Below are 17,823 nucleotides of genomic sequence, written 5' to 3' on the forward strand. Positions count from 1 at the left end.
GCAGATGGTAATGAAGAATGCTCCAGTGAAACAGAAATTCAACTAATGGTGCACAGTATTGTGCTGAAACACAAAGCTGCTGTCCAGACTCCAGCCTAGCTTATGTCTTGAGATGTTAATAGCACAATAACACATTTATTGAGGACAGAAACCTTGTCACCATCACCATATTTAGTTATTATTATTATTATTTTTTTTTTAAACCAATCATTACTATTGGTCATCATTTATGCCTCTGTGGGTACATCGCAAAACTTTAACCAATGAAAAGTATTTTAAAAAAGAGCTTGTGACTAAACATAGTAACACTGATGGATCTGTAAAACCTCATTACTCCACCCTGCCTCTATCATGAAAGAATTGCTGCATGCCGTTATCTTTGGAAGAGAAAATAAGTACAGTTTTCTTTAGTCAAAAAACACCCCTGGACGTGTATCTTAGGTTTTTCTTAGTTTTCACCATTTTTATTTATTGCAAAATCCTTCACTAGTTAATTTTAAATGGTCCTGCTGTGTGACAAATAGATTTTTTAATATGCAAATATTCCTTGTAGTCTTTTAAGAAATAAGCAGTCATAAAAGCTGCATGCATCATCATTGGTGAATTGAAAAATACTCTTTAAAATGTCATTTTAGATTGTCTATAGCATGTCACACCACATGACGTGTCAGTTTCCGGCTCCCTCCTCGCCACATTGTAGGACTGCACGTTGCGTGACCCCAATTCCCATGTTGAATCGCCCATATTAGAGTGTTTGCAGTTACCAATTACCCCTGCCAATGTTCAATATGATTAAATACAACAGCCATCACTGACTATTATTCATCAGAGGAAAATGACGAGTACAAGTCGGTAGATTAATTAAAGTGTCATATGCAACTCTCCGGTGGATAGTTTGAGCCGTAATTAAGTATCTTACATCATTAGTTAGCGGTTCGTTTCTCTCTGCCTGCTTAGAAAAGGTTAATTTCGCTTCACTTCTTTGACTGAAAGCTGCAACGCTCATTCTTCGTTGGGTCAGTATATGAATATCACTTTATGAATTAAGTGCGAGCCGTCAGAGCTGAAAGATGGGCGTGAAATATTGTTCAACAAGATTTGTTTTTTTTTAACAAGATTGCTTTACACCATGATGGTAATGCATATTGTTTTCCATACTAAAGCTGCCAAATCTTAGACGGGTCACGTATGCTTGTAGAAAGCAGCCAGAACACCTCTATGCAGGGTACAGAATCAACACTTGACAAGCTGTTAAAATTTGCTTTAGTGAAACATTAGCAGGAAACTGCATTACGAACATTAACAATACATGGTTTGAGTTGAATAAATAATCCTGCTATGTAATATTAGCAAATGAAAACTGAAGACACACAAACATCTACAAAAGAAAACATGCCACAATTGCATGTCTTCTAAAGATATTACAGTATTAAAAGGAACAAAGACCAAATTGTGCATCAGAGTAACACAGTGGTCTGCACGGTTTGTCCCAGATGTGCAAAACCTATTTGATGTGATGTGAATTTTGATGTGAATTGTGATAAAGGCAAACATATTTAAATTTAATTTATATTTCCAAAAAAAAAAAAAAGAGAGAGAGAAAAAAGCATTACAGTTTAATGGCTGGTAAGAAATGTCTATTGTCAACAATTTCACTCCTGTCAAAAATTTCACAAGTACTATATGCTGTTATTCTAAATTAAATGTTTAATTGAGAGTGTTACAGGTACAATATGCAGGATTTTTGCAGTAAAATATCCAAACAACACTAGGCCAATATTATATATTTTGTTTAGTTGATTACTTACAATATCCTAAAATGTTTCCAACTATTTGTAAATCGTGAGAAAATTGTGATTTTAACCAAGGAAACGGGGCGTGTGAGCAGGGGTGAGGAGTCGCCAGTCAATGGCGTCATATCCGTGTTACCTCCGGTTTCCGCCATGTTTGCGCTTTCACTGCAATAGTAACCATGGCGACAGATGTTGACAACTGGGTTATGCCGTTTATGCCTAGAAGGACGCTCAGGCTGTTTTTTTTTTTTTTTTTTTTTTTCAACTGTATGCACCATGGCAAGCAGACTGAGAAAAAAAGAGGACTAGAACGAAGATCAACATCTTTGGAGATGCTGATGCTCCACGTCCGCGACTAACTTCAACTTGACAGAGACGCGAGTGTTGCATGTACTTTTTTAGACAGGTGAGCAAATGTACATAAAACAAATCAATGTTATGTAATTCAACATGATGAATATGATCTGTATGTTATTCGACTGTTGATCTAGCTTACTGTCTCATACAGCCAACACACAACCAAACTAACAACATCCAACCGACAAATGCTGTTTAGTGTGATAGTGTAACTGTTAGAGAAAGTGAAACACCGCTGCGTTGCCTCAGGTTTCATTCGCCTGATAAACTGACCTGTGTGAGTATTAATTCAGCACTTGCATGTAGTTCGGTAGAATGAAATGTCCTTATTCCTTTTATATCCGCGAAACTCGCGTTGCGTGTTGCGTATACGTTTAGCGTTGCGTATACGTTTAGCAATCGCGCCCTGCTTCATACCACAGTCATGTTAAAAACATCAATGTACTCACTCATCCATAAAAGATCCATCAGCTTGACGACAAGATCCATACGCTTAATGCGAAATATACGTCATCCTTATACGCTTTTGTTATTGTAAGAGGTTAGCGACCCCTGGTGGCGAAAAATCTTGTATATACCTTTAATTAATTTTGCTGTTGTTCTAACTTCATTACAGAACATGTGGAAATTTGTCTAGTTTAAATCGAATTTAAAACATTTCACACGACATTGCAAGTGTTGACCGACGTTCCATTGGTCAATCTTGGATAACGGACCAAATTGTTGGCATATGGGAACTGTTTAACTGGTGTATTTCACTCAGGAAGAGCAAAGAAAAGGCACATCCAGATAACGTAAATAATGTGTCAAGGAGCTCACCAATTCAAAACATCTGTGGTTATTCGTTCCCCTGGCCTCTCAGTGCTGGCATAGAGCCCTGCAGAAAACCACTATCTGACCGCATCTGACCTCACTAGTCTCCTGTAACTAAAAGTAGCTTCCTGAGAAAAATATTAATCAAGAAATCTCAGGAGCAACTATAACATTAAGCTCCGAATCCGTGAACTCATTCCAGTAGCCTGTGGGGCAGCGCCAGCAAGGGTCCGCGATCTGAGAGCCTCCGCTGTTCTGACAGGTGAGCGGTTGGGTTGGAGAACCTGGGTAAATGTTTGTCTTCGCAAGAGCAGAGAGGCCGAGCTCCAGCCTGACCCGCCTCCGTTAGGAAAGCACTGATTTACGACGATGCATTTGCTACCTATTGAGTGCAATTACACAGAGCAAGAGCGTGTACAAACAAAGCCTCAAAAAGAGGCCATACCACATTCACGAGGTGCAGGGGGGTGAGAAAAAGAGGGCGTCCCTGAACGGAAAGCTGGGAAGAGAGATTTATCACTCCCACTGGCTCTAAATCTAATCTATCTGCGATTCGGTTCGCGCACCACAGGAAATATACACCATCTAGAGAGGAGATTGCGTAATCATAAGGTAGGCAAAATGTTCAACGCGACTGCTCCTCTCTCTTTCGCTCCATTGTTCACACAACTCTTTTAATGTCTGAAGGATCTCCACAGTTCAAAACAGCAGACTGACTATATGGATATGGGTTAATTTCCTCTATCTGCATTACGCAGCGAGAGACAGCGAGAGAAATGTGTGCCATACTGTACATAGGCTGACAGATTACCTCAGTCGTTTGTTAGTCTGAATAAATGTTGAGTTTTATTTTAGGGCTGAGTCTTTATCCACTCACTGGCTTTGCATGCAGCCGACAATGAAGAGTAACAACAGGGAAAAGCACAAAAACATCTTAGCCAGAACAGATGCTCGACACAAACACATTTTGTCCTCACTACTGTAGCTCTATTGACTCATGATTTGCTGCGAAAGTAAACGTAGGACTGTGAAGCTTTTGTTATTAAATGTGAAGAGCACTTTTTTGAGCCAATACCTACACCACATGGAATTACAAAAATAACTACATAACTTTTGATACATATTGCAATGTGATTTTCTAAGAACTTTTCGGTGGTTGCTAGTGGCTACTTATGGGTCAAAGAAGCCCAACCGTACCTAGATATAGACTTGGGTCTCTCCATCAATGTCGGTCTATATTTTCTCCGACGCCATCTTGCAACCAATTTGTACGAGTGATTTACATTTACTCATTTAGCTGACTCTTTAATCCAAAGCGACTTACGCATGCCTCTGGAGCAACTAGGGGTTAAGTGTCTTGCTCAGGGACACATTGGTGTCTCAGAGTGGATTCGAACCTGGGTCTCTCACACCAAAGGCATGTGTCTTATCCACTGTGCCATCACCACCCCTCTGATTAAAAAGTGGCTAATTCGTACGACCTCACTCATACAATTTGTCTAAACCCATGTGATGGGTAGGTTTAAGGGCGGGGTCAGGGGTATGTCATTCGTAACAATTCATACGAATTGGGCAACTCGTAAAATATGTACGATTTAGCAAAAATTTTACTAATTCGTACGAGTGAGGTTGTACGAATTGTTACGAATTAGCCACCTTGTAAAATTCGTACAAATTGTCGTGAGATTGGGTTGATTTTCTCCCACCAATTATTGTTCTCCAAATGAAATCAAATACAAGGGTTCTGCAAAATTCAGAATATAAGCTTTGGGTATAATTTAGAAGAACCCTTGTATTTGAATTCATTTCATTTTGAAAATATGATTAAAAAAAACAAAAAATATCCATCTACCTACCATCCCATCAGTCTTAGCAAGAATTTTTCTTGGCAAACTTCGCTTTTATAGTTAGAATGAGAATTATGAATTTCAATTCCTTTTAATTCTACTTCCTTACATTTCAAATTTGGGAACTCAAATTGAATTCAAATTCAGGAATGAATAGGAATTTAAAAAGAATTCTCAATTCAAATCTGAATTACCAACCCATTCTCATCCTAATGCATTATGTAGTGACGCTTTTGACAATGCGTATACATCCAACGCAAATGGCACCCTTTAGCATCAATATAACACGCTTCGGTTATGGGTAGGTTTAGTTCTGGGGTAGTGTTAGGGTTAGACCACTAGGAGGCGCCTTCTGGCCCATATATATCTGCATCTCATATTGACACTAAAGGGTGCCATGTGCGTTGGATGTATATGCAGTGTCAAAAGCGTCAGTATATGACACCTTGGGATGAGAATGGGCTGGAATTACACACTGAACTCTCTCAAACACATTTTCTGGACATTTTTTTAGAAGCACCACCGATCATTTATTAACAGAAGGCAATCTCTGAATGTCTTATGCTCTTAGCACATGAAACTGTGAGAGTATTTAACAGCACAAAAGAAATTACACACTTCGCCTTTAAGTGTGACTAAGATGTGAGCCGAAGAGCATTAAAAAGAAGAAAAAATTAGGATATAATTTGTAGTAGGAGGAGGACCAGTTCTCAATCATTAATGACTATAATGTTCACCCATTAGTGACTATTCAAAATGTGTGAATCAATTTGCATTGTAAGGAGAAATAACCATTCTAGCCTTATTCATTTCTGAAAAAAAAGAAAGAAAAGAAAAGCCGGGCATCATTATCAAGCCAAGATGGAGTGCGAGAGCCATTCACACAGGAAACAGCACCAAGGTATGAGAATGGGTGGGTAGGAGGTGGTGGAGAATATGCTAAACGTGTACAGACTAACAAAGAAATGGTGCTCTGTGCTCAGAGTGGAAGATCAGCACAAGTCTACCTCATAAATTTTATATTATTGCCAGAGGAACTTAAAGCCTCGGAGTCCACTAAAGGCAATTAATATCTCCCACACAGATTTGACACAATCCTAAAATCCAACACATCATTATCTGCGTAAAAATGCCACGCATTAAATATTTCCTGCAAGCTCTTAACCTTCGTTTGTGAATAATTAGAAGATCTTTTTCATTGCATGCTTCATTGGAGAGAGGGGATGAGGTTACGGCCCTGTGGTAAGAAGAAAATTTGACGTCTTGGTAGATAAGACGATGAGTTTTTGTCTGGGATGGCGGATTTAAGACATTTTAGATCTCTTCAACATTTCTCGCTCTCCATTTCACTTTAAACTGGCACGGCCTTGATTCTGTAAGAGTGGAGGTAAAAAAAGTAGTAAGAGAAGCTTTTGATTTCCATAAAAATTGTGAACTGCCTGTCAAATCGTTCTTTGTATTTATAGAGACAGAGATGGAGAGAAAAAGAGTAGCGAAAGAGGGTTGTGGCATGATTTGTTAGAAACAGGAGTTGCATTTGACAGTTACACATCACCATTTTCTTCCCTTAACAGTTTTTGCACTAGCATATACTGTACCTCCCAGATTACAGCTTTTGAAAGGGTTTGTTTCTGCCAAAATAACTCAGAGCAATAATCAGACTTTACCCATTTCGTAATTTCCCAGTAAAAAGAAAATATTAGGGAAAAAAATCTCCTCAAAAAGCCACGATTTGCTCAAATCCCCAATGGTGTAAGCTACACGGCAATGTTCTAGAAGTTTAATGACTAAATAAAATTGAATTGAGAAGTAAGAGAGTTCGAGTAAACATATCAACAGAATAATTCATGTAATTTTGTTTGTGATATTTTCCACACATTTTGACATTTCATTTGAATTTTAAATAAGTTTCCAAGGTAAGAAATGCATTCACTAAGCACATGCTAACCTATATCTCACTTTCAGTTTGGTCACGAGACCTTAAGGGAGTCACTCCTGTTACAGAATGTGCTTGTCCAACCCGGTCTCATCCCAAATCGTCATATAACTGACGTTTTGGGACGTCTTTTGACCATACGTCAATATTCGCCTTTTTAGGGCCCCCTTAAACGTCGGTAGATGAGGTTATGGGATCCTAACTCTACCCCATACCTAAACTTAACCCTAAACCTAACCCGTCACCTAACTGACGTTAAAGGTAAAGCGTCAGTTGTATGACGGCCCGGGATCGCCATCTACCGACGTTTAAGGGGGTCCTAAAAAGGCGGATATTGACGTATGGTCAAAATACGTCCCAAAACGTCAGTTATATGACGATTTGGGATGAGACTGTGTTAGCTTGTCATCTTTTTCATAAGCAAAGAAAATGTTAATATTACACATTACTCCAATTAATGCATCCATTTACAAATGCAGTGCTCCATCATAGTATCGGCATGTAATCCAAGTTCAAAATACATCAGGAAAGCAACAAGAGACCAAACCGCAGACTGCACTCCTCCCTAAATGTCGAGATTTGTTTACCATTATCTTGTGGTCATTTTATACTCTGTTCTTTGATTAATTGGCCATTTAAAGTGAGTGGTAAAATGAGAAAACCCTTCACTCCTCCTCTGTCTTCCTCTCTCTCTCTCGCTCGTTCTATTTTAATTTGTTTAATGCAGTCACTTAAAGATATCTCAGTCAAGTCATCCAATCAGTCTTGATGGAGGGCTGCCGTATATAATCAGTCTGATAGTGGTCTGCAAGTGTGAGCTTTAGAGCGAGGGCATTTCAAGGTTAAATGTGAGCATTCAACGGACTCTTGTGCAAAATGGTGCCTAGTACTTCATGCGCTGATTAGAATATGGTAAACATGGAGGGATATGCAAGCTTTGGTTTGATCTCTATTTGAGCTCTTGTCTTCAGACGTTAGTCAAGGGAGGCAAAACAGATGTTTGGAATTTAATAACCTTGCAAAATATCCACGAAAGGCTTAGGAAACAGACAGTGAGTATCTGGAACCTAGCTGTTTACAGTTATTATAGCTGCATTTCAGGCAAAGATTCATGCACATGTCCATAAACAAATGTGTATACACATTTGGGCTGGGCGATATCCGATATGTCCGATATTTTCAATTAGACTGTCAACTGATTTGCAATTATAAAATGGTTTAGGCACGGTTTCTCATTTAAACTCCTAAAATGAATGAATAAATACATTTTAATTGGTTTATTTCCAAGAGTCATATCATTGATTGCCCATTTCAGTCCATTTTTAATGAAAAATTACATGTATGTTAATGTTGAGGTTTGTTGCTATGTGTATTGTTGTATTAATCAGTGCAAATAAAAATGGTAATTATTTTCTCTCGTGTTCTTTTGGTATACAATGGCGTGGAAAACATGCCTCGGTTATTTTTTTTTAACTAGATGTTTACTGTGTTTTAGCTCTTACACTCAACTTTTTGAATCTAATTGGCTCCAATGGCTTTTCGGTTGAAATCATTTGTAAAGAGATACTGAACAACGTTAAAAAAGAAAAACATACAAATGCTTCATGGCCGCCAAGCTCTTATGCACATAATACAGAAAATCCCAGACAAAACATGAACCGAGAAACACACAGAGACAATTAAAGAAATGCTTTCCAGACAGAAGGCTGATTGTTTATCTATGCTGTAGCGTAGAGAATTGAAATCTTCAGCGTCAGATAAGACATCAATCTCCCTCTGTGGTTTGCGTACATAAATCTGATTAGGAGCGGAATCATTTCCCCTTCAGGACTGTTTTATCTGTCCGTTCCATGCCTCGGCGGCAGATAACTCTGACGGAACTCACAGCCAGAGGTTGATGTTCTTTACTCACCACTGAGGCAGCACACCAATCCAAATGATGTTATATTTGCCAAACAGGAACACGTCCATCAACTGTGGGCGACTGCTGGTAAGCCGACACTCAGTTACAGGGAGAGGATGCTTTTGAAATGAGATTTACCAAATTATGCTCATTTGAATTTGGACAAAGGCGCAGTTCTGTGTGGCTCATTTCTTGGTTTGATTGCACTGAAAAAAAATCATTTTCTTAAATCACAGTTTTTCTAAAAAAAAAATAAAAAAAAAAAAAAATTAGCTATGACAATTTGACCGGAGGGGCATGACTGCATGAGAGAAATACTTTCAGGGAATATATTTCGAATTAATTGCAAACCCAATATTGAAAACATTTCCTAGATGATTTTGTGGGATTTGTCATATGATTTGCAATTATAGAACTGTTTAGATTGTGTTAAAGGGGGGGGGGGGGTGATTGCGATTTCACTTTTTTCATTTTAAATAGTGTGTAATGTTGCTGTTGGTGCATGAGCAGTATCTGCAAAGTTGCAGCGCTTAAAGTTCAGTGTAAGCAGAGGTATCGTCTTTTAAAAAAACAGGAAGTATTTTGCCTACAAAAACGACTCGATTGGGACTACAGCTGGGTTTTAGACGTCACTAACCCACACATTTGCATCAACCTTCCCTCCGGAATATGCAAAAAAAAGAACCGTAGCTCGTCGAGTGTGTTATGTTCACCCAGCTGTCAGGTCTTCTGTGTTCGGGCTTCCCACCGACGCTGTACTTCGTCAACAATGGATCTAATTTATGTTTGATTATGTTCCTGAAAATGGCGACCGTAATCTAGCTCTCTGTGCTGCGCATTTACGGAAGACATCTTCCAGAATCTCCACGAATTCAACACCGGATTCAACAAGAAACTGTTACTAAAACATGAAGCAGTTCCAACTTTAAAACCAGAGGCAGCAGTTGTTGGGCCACAAATGCCAGCGCTGGCTTTATAGCCACTAGGCTACTAGTAATGCTATTTTGTGTCTACGACAAACGCGTACAAACATTATGGACCTGAATTTTGTATAAATACTAATGTTTTAAACGTATTTCTCATGTATATATGCTTTATGACGTCATTTTCCATTTGATCAAGGACGTAAACTAATGCCAACGCTGTTTGTTTTTAACATTAGTAGCCAGTCAGTTGCTATTGTTGCCAGTCAGATGCTATTGTGTAAAACAAACGTGTATAAAGTCAAAAAATTTAGCAAGAGCTGTGTGTGGTGAGGTTCTGTTTGACTCTCTTCTGATTATGCCTGAAACTGATACTGCAGTTCGACACATATTTATTTACATCTGGACCAGAGCTCATGACATAAATGTTTCGCCCCGTAAAGGTAATGGGCGTTAACCTTCCGGACAACGTAAGCGACAGTTTAGCCAATCACAACACACCGGCCCAAACTAACCAATCTGAGCCCACTGCCTGTTTCTGAGGGAGTGGTTTCATAGACTAAGGAAGTCGACCGGTCGTTCGAGGACAGTGGAGAGCACGGCTGACAATAAAGGTGAAGTTTATGAAAAATAAGATTTTTTAATAAAGAAAAACCATGAATACATGTTATATTGCACCCCATAAACACAATCATGCAAAGAAAAAAGCAGTCAACCCCCCCTTTAATAACTATATCAATACTTTTTTTTTCTCAAATCAGTTCAAACTGTTTTCAAGTTTGATTCAAAAATGATCTTTGCATGGCATTTATCATTTATTAAGATTTTTTTGTTGTTGTTTTTTTGTATAAACATACATGTAGGTTAATGTTGAGGTACATTGCTCTATATTGTTTTATTAGTCCAAATCAAAGTGGAGCTTTGTGCCTACATGCAAAATGCACACCAAAACAGTGACAGACTAAGTTTTGAATGCTTAAATTTTCTACATTTTCTCACTTCCACCAATATGGGTCAATGATTCTCTGCACTTCAGCTTCTCATCGGATTTTCTATGGCACATAGTGCCCTATATAGGGGATAGGGCAAGATACAGACAGTGTAAATATGCTTTCCATTGTGGCGAATGAAGTCTGGTTTCACGCGAACCACCGCCACGCACACTCACACTCTGCTCCGTTTCAGAGACATGATAGCACAGAGCGGATCATATGTGCCAGTCGGTGCAGATCACAAAACCTATCGGACACATTTGAATTCCGCACAGTTTGCTATATTTTAAAGTGATATGGATGAGAAATGGTAAGAGATTAGGAGGAATTTACCAAGCTGTGATCTAAACTAAACATTGGCTATAAAAAAGGGGAGGAGGTGTTTGATATGTCCGGCCCCATGTGAAAATTGAGTCATCCCATTGAGTAATGCTGTGCTTCGGTGGGCCTTTAACATAATACATTTTTCATTAATTATGACTCTTAAGCAAATTCATATTTTTTCATATTAATAATGCGCAATGCAAAGAAAATACATTTTTGGAATAAAATTAGTGCCAGGTTGCAACAAAATGTCATGGAAAAACAACCGTTCTTGAAGATGCATGAGAAGATCTTGGAAGTCAAAAAAGCCATGTATGGGGAGGGAGGTTGGAGGAAAGTGGGAAATACCTGATTTATAAAAATAAAAATAGATTTGACAAGACTCCAGCAGAAAAAAAGGAAATCAAAGATAATGAAAATATGAGTAATGCCTCTGATCCGTGCAGATGGGGGTCCACTCTCATTGCCACTTACCTCCTCTACACTGGAAATAAATCACCTTGGTGAAGGACCACAAATAACTGCCGAAAGCAATACAACATAAAGTACTAGTTGGGCTTATCAGCAGCAAATATTCTTTGAAGTGATCAACAACAACTGTTCCTTTTAACTTGTACAGTATATTATGGGATGTCATATAGCATTAACATGATTAATACTATAAAGTCTTTAAAAAAGTAAATTCATACTGCTGGCGAAAAATTTACTCTGGTTCCTCTCTTTAATTAAATGTGCAATCTGTCAAAAAAATAAATAAATAAATAAATAAAATCAAACTCCATATTCCATACCAGATGGGGGCAGTATACCTCCACAAAGTGAGTTGTGCTGCACGCAATCTCACGTCTTCAAACACCACAAGCGAGCGTTGTTTTCCTCTCCCTCGCGCATTTTAATCAAATCAATTGACACGATAGTAAAAGGTTGGAAGACCGCAGTTTCACGTGGAGCATTTGGAGATTATTAGAGATTAGAGACTCAATGAACAACATCAACACTTAATTATAAAGGCGTCTCATAGACCCCTGTCTCAAATACAAGATATGGGAATTATTTTGAAGTTTACCAACCGGGCTATTATTTGAAGTTTTACGGTATTCGTTTTGTTCATATTACATTTTTATTGTTAGTTTGAATTAATTTGACAGACAGCATTCGCTGATGTTGACCAAGCTAGCGCCTTTCAGAGCTGCCAACTCTCAAGAGTTCACCGTGAGACACGCAATCGACACTTTTCACACTGTAACACCTACTTTCAAGAAAGCTTTTGATGCTACATCATAAAGTGAGGGACCAGAGACTTCACATTTCAATGAGCCATGTGTATTATACCATAAATCACCACACAGTCAGTAACCATACAAAATACATGAGGCATTCATTTACAAGTCAATACATCAGAATCATTCAGCCCTTCCAAATAATGTCTTTGGTAGTCAAGAGTTCAGTCTTTAGAGTCCCACAATAATAAGAAACAGTACTTAAGTGCAGAGCGGATGAGTTCACAATGGTCTGAATCCAAGTGTCGGTTGATATTAGTAACAAACTGTAGCTCAAGGCACGAACAGCAGATGAAAAAGGTGATGTTGATAAAACGCAGACAATTAATTCCATATTGGTCAAGGGTTTAGTTATAGTTTAGTTGCTGCCTCATGCCTGCATGATGAACCCTCTACATCAAACAAACAAACAAACAAACTGAGTGCCACCACAACACATTTACATCTCATTTGCAGACACATTATCTAACATTACACATACAAACAAAGTACAAACTGAACACTTACATTTGAGCATAAGAACCACAGGTTCCTCAAATCAGGGAAAACCACGACCACACTGGTAGGGAAGCTTCTCCATGTGCTTAACACTTCCTTCCGTCCTTACTCTTCTTCTTCTTTAAGAGTTTTATGGCGGTTGGCAAACCAGCTAAAAAGGTGCATTTACCGCCACCAATTGGACAGGAGTGTGAAGCGTCAACAGAGCTAAGCAACTTTATATATATATATATATATATATATATATAAATAAATAAATCTATTTAACTATATCCTGTCAACCAATCCTGTTTTCCTTAGATAGCTAAGCACTATACACCCTTTTCTCTTTCTGTGCATTATGAAATATGCTATCTACCCAGATAGCAAACTGACATTGAATCAACGTGGAAATATGACATCGAAACAACGTTGATCTGACATTGTTTTGCTCATCGAATTAACGTTGAACCAACGTCAGACGCGTCATTCTTTCAAAACAAACGGAAAATCAACTTGAAATCAACGCGTTGTTTCAACGTTATGAAAGCAAACCAATTTTCGATTTTCATTTAGCTTTGAAGAATGCCGCGTCTGACGTTGGTTCAACGTTAATTCGATGAGCAAAATCAACGTTGTTTCAATGTCATGAGAGACGTTGTTTCCACGTTGATTCAATGTCAGTTTGCTATCTGGGTAGGCTGCGTCCACATTAATCCGGATACATTTGAAAACGGGGTTTTCGTTTAAAAACGCTTTCCGTCCACACTAGCGTTTTCAGGCATTTTCCGACGTTTCAGTGTGGATGAGAAACTTCTAAATTCACTATACTGCGCATGCGTGAAACTTCACAAAAGCTCACTGAGATGATACAGATGGGAAAATAAATAATAACGTTATCGCACAATAACAGGATCATTTTATTTAGCAAAATATCTCACCATCACTGATGCGTCCAGGTCACATTCAGTCACCCTATGTTTGGTCTAAAACGCAAGGACAGCAGGTCTGTTTTGCCGCAGGATAGCAAATGTAAGTACATTATCTGTCATCTTTGTAGTGCTATGAAGAATAGCACATATTAAGTAACATAGAAAGTAACATATTTTAGCAACAGTGTAAAAATGAATAACATAACAGGCACAATACCGATAAACATGAATATCTATTGGTACTACATGGATCACATGACTAAACTTACGTCATCGTTTTGAAATACCTCCGGTTTCACTGTCCACACTTTAACGCGAAAACGGCATTTTCAAATTTAACCACTTTGGAGAGCGTTTTCCAAACGATACGTTTTTGTTGACTTAAAACGCTGTCTCAGTGTGGACGGAAGGCCAAAACGGAGAGAAAAATATACGTTTTCAAACGAAAACATATTAGTGTGGACATGGCCTTAATGTCAATGTATCAACACCTACGTATTCTAATGTTGCAATAAATTTGCTTCTTTCTCCTTCTTTACTCTACTTCTAACATTTTTATGCTACTAGGAACCCTCCTGACTAGAGCACCCCCTAGTGGTAGAACTGAATATTACACGGTACAGAGAGGTAATAAGACGAATGTAACTGCAAGCTGTTACAACACGCTCTCACGCCACACATCGAGTTTGTCACGCACAGAAAACAACTCAGAGACCGACAGACTAGACAGAGCAGGTTAGTTATGATGATTTAAAAAAAAATTAAATTATGATTTAAAAAAAATCTCAGCTCTCAGAATCTGTCAATTTTGTTACGCAAATCACATTGTATCAACCAATAATTTTTTGAACTCTTCCCTGAACTGAAATGTAGTAATGGGCTGTACTTTCCACACGATTGACATCAGGTTCAAGTACACCCACAAGCCGTGCGAGTTACTCGTGTATTGCAGTTTGTCTCGTTATGTTGCCCGCCCGCATACCGCCTCCCATGGCCGAAACTGGTATTATGACACCTGCCAGGCCGAGACTAGTAATTTAGCATGCTAATTCAGGTTAATATCTCTGCATCACTATAACTGGTCATTTTTAATGACATCATCAACCTTATTTCTTCTCATTCTTTTGATGCGTATAGCTCATTTCTTGGATATTTAACCTCAATTCTTACACATGGCACCTTTAAGTTTTTAGCAAATTGGGGGCAATCAATAAAACTTTCTCTGAGAATTACCTACTGCAACAGATAATTTATTTGTAAATTAAATCCACATTAACACAAGAACAGTCACTTAGAGAACCCATGAGTGAATACACAGTATTTTAAAAAACTGAAATCTTTCGAAGTACCACCTGGAGATTGCTTAAATACACCCTAGTGTATAGCCATCACTAGCTGGGAATCACCGCTCCAACTTTATTGACAATAAATAAAGCATTATAAGTCAGTACAGGCATACCAAAATAAGCCCTGCCATATTTATGCACATAATGGACATGGCCTTCAACAATCATCCATCATGTCTCTCCTTTAAAAGAGCATGCAAATTTCATAAATGGGAATGGACGGTTTTCCCAGTCAGACCAGATGCATCAGGTTATTTCCAGAGGACAATGACGTTCTGGCAGGAAGCGCAATGGATGAGCTAAAATAAGATGATTATGATGCATTGCTAACAGAGCTGCTGCCGCCAATTATATCGGCCAGTTAAAATGACAGACCACATTATGTGCATTTCTCTTCCGTAACGTTGGGGATGTACGGTTAGTTTACTGTAATTCTCTGCATGGGAGTACATCAAAACCACACTACATCAAGACATGCACCTTTATCTCCTGGGTTTAATTGTCTTGACATGATGAAAAGAAATAGACTTGATTATGATGCCAATAAAAGTCCTCTACACTTCCATGAGTGCATTTAATGATTGAGATGATGATATGGAGAGTATGAAGGCTATTTTCTACATATGCACTGCTTATTAGTGACATATGTTTCTATGATATATTGGTTTTGAATATGGTATACACTGGTTCTCTGTAAAGTACCGTATTAATAAAGTAATACTACCAACTAGTGGTGTCAAACGAATGCAATATTTGAATCGCGATTAATCACATTAATGTCATAGTTAACTCGCGATTAATCGCAATTAATCACAGCCTTTTATCTATTCTTAATGTCTCTTGATTTCCTTTTGACCCTTTTTTCTCATTTTAATATTCTTAACAACATGGAAAAGTGGATCGGCTTGCTTTGTGCAATTGTTGATGATAGCTCAGTTCACAACGACAAAACACACAGATCACTTTGGTCTTGTCAATGGAACCATTTGGCAACTTTTTAAAAGTAAACTTTCCATTCAGAATCTTATTGGCATCCATTTCGGCGTCTCGCTTTCGCCGTCCACTCAAAATGTAACGTTAACCTACTATTTGGCCAGCTTGCAAGCCCAAACAAGTGTGTGCGGCATCGTGCCTGTTGTTTTGTTTACGCTTTGGTCGACGATGCAACAAAACATCCTCGCGCGCATGCTGTGTCCTGTTGCAAAAGCATATGAAAAAAAAAAAACTACAACGTTTGCTAGGCCCAAAAGAGCGTTGAATAGCGTGATTAAAAAAATGGCCGCCGTTAAAATGGGTTTGCGTTAACGCAGTTAATAACACGTTTAACTGACAGCTCAAAAGCCTATTTATTCATTTTGATGTTTTTTAATGTAAAAACCAAGCGAATGTCATAAGTTGACCTCAGACAACAATATATTTTTTTTAAAAAGCCAGTTCATGACCCCTTTAAACAATCAGGACTTCAATGGTCGTGACTTACTGTAGTTTACAGTTTTGACAGCTTGTTTTAATACAGTCAGGTCTGTGGGCATTGCTTTTACGATGAGTGGTTCGCGGTGGATCGGTAATCTGCACATCTGGGTTTTGGTTCTTCACCATAGTTACCAGTCCTTTCACTTTTCCAGTCATAGATGCAGCTCTATCTGTGCAAATATCAGCCGCCATGTCATCAATGTGACGTTTAATTGTGTTGTCAGATGTTGTCAGTTTCTTTGACAGCGTCCTAACCCTTACGATTTTTTTGCAGGCTGGCAAAATGAGTGATTCAGCAATGTTAAGGGGCTTCTTTGATTTGGCGATGAGCTCCGCTACTAAGAAGCTTGCCTCCTGAGCTTTATCACACACGCACACGACATCATTTGTTGGTTCCGTTTAACATTTTGTGCTTTTAGTCGCTTGAAGCATTCTATGTCTTTGCTGGTTAAACCGTGGTGTTTCGTGTCTAAATGTCTCTTCAGCTTACTCGGTAGCATTGCTGCATTTGATAGCTTTTCCCTGCAGATAAAGCATTCAGGCATGGGACAGCAAGCATCTCCGATCCATGTAAAACCGTAAGCCAGGTAGCTTTCAGAGTACTGTCTAATTTTATTTTATTTATTTTTTTGGGTGGTGGTGGTCCCGGGTTGATGTCCGTCATCCTTCTGGGCTGTGACATTTCTGCTTTTCTTTTGTTTAAACTTAAAAATGTATCCATAATTGCCTTGTCCTGTCAATCTGTGTTAAGTATAAAATTGAGCGTGCAACATTACAAAGGGCGGAGCGAGCGGAACGATTCCCTCCCAAGAACAGTCCAATTAGTGGTAAATAAACATTTCTGATATTTTAACATCCTCTGTAAAAGGCTATTATGTGGTACGAATCGTAAAATCGTAAAAGTGGGTGCCGCAGAATCTCAGCTTTATTTTCCAATTTAAAATAAATAAATAAATAAAATAAAATAAAAAAAATAAAGTTGAAAATAAAGCTGAGATTCTGCGGCACCCACTTTGGGAACCACTGATTTAACTGATCTTCTATAACCTGACAATCCATCACGTTCTTTAAGGTCACACAATTCTGGGCTTCTGCTAGTATATCCAAGTTCACTAAAAGAGGGAGAGCATTTTGGCATTTGACTCCTAAACAACCTTCCTGATAATGTTCGAGCTCAGACTCAGTCTCCCAGTTTAAATATAGAATAAAGACAAATCTCTTTAGCCATTCACATAATGCATCTCATAACCTTGTAACCCGGTTATATCAGATCAAATGCACATAATTATCTTTGCATAATAATATGAACAGCAGCTACACTCATTATTTCCATTTGCGTTTCTGAGAGTACGTCAGCTCCAGTTTAGATCCAGCTTCTTATGAAGACTTCAGATGAACCAAAACCCTAGAAGAGATGGCTCCAACTC

The 17,823-nt window shown here is 38.4% G+C and overlaps 1 protein-coding gene across 4 annotated transcripts in view; it reads right to left on the reverse strand.

The window, feature by feature from the left end:
* The window catches only part of unc5a (unc-5 netrin receptor A), a 197,406-nt gene that overhangs the window by 149,106 nt on the left and 30,477 nt on the right, over positions 1–17,823 (reverse strand). The window contains exons 1-2 of one of the 4 annotated variants that reach the window (XM_089135013.1): positions 12,676–12,756; positions 12,370–12,560 (exon numbers count right to left, since the gene is read on the reverse strand). The exons of 2 other annotated variants lie outside the window; for them this stretch is intronic. In XM_089135013.1, coding sequence (XP_088991139.1) covers positions 12,370–12,502 — 133 coding nt within the window. In that variant the 5' untranslated portion in view covers positions 12,503–12,560; positions 12,676–12,756. Of the gene's footprint in view, positions 1–12,369; positions 12,561–12,675; positions 12,771–17,823 lie in introns of those variants that run through there. One more of the 4 variants, XM_089135014.1, reaches the window with a different exon arrangement.

This window comes from Pimephales promelas, chromosome 9 (genome assembly GCF_988280905.1).
Source record: "Pimephales promelas chromosome 9, fPimPro1.hap1.1, whole genome shotgun sequence".
NCBI lineage: Eukaryota > Metazoa > Chordata > Actinopteri > Cypriniformes > Leuciscidae > Pimephales > Pimephales promelas.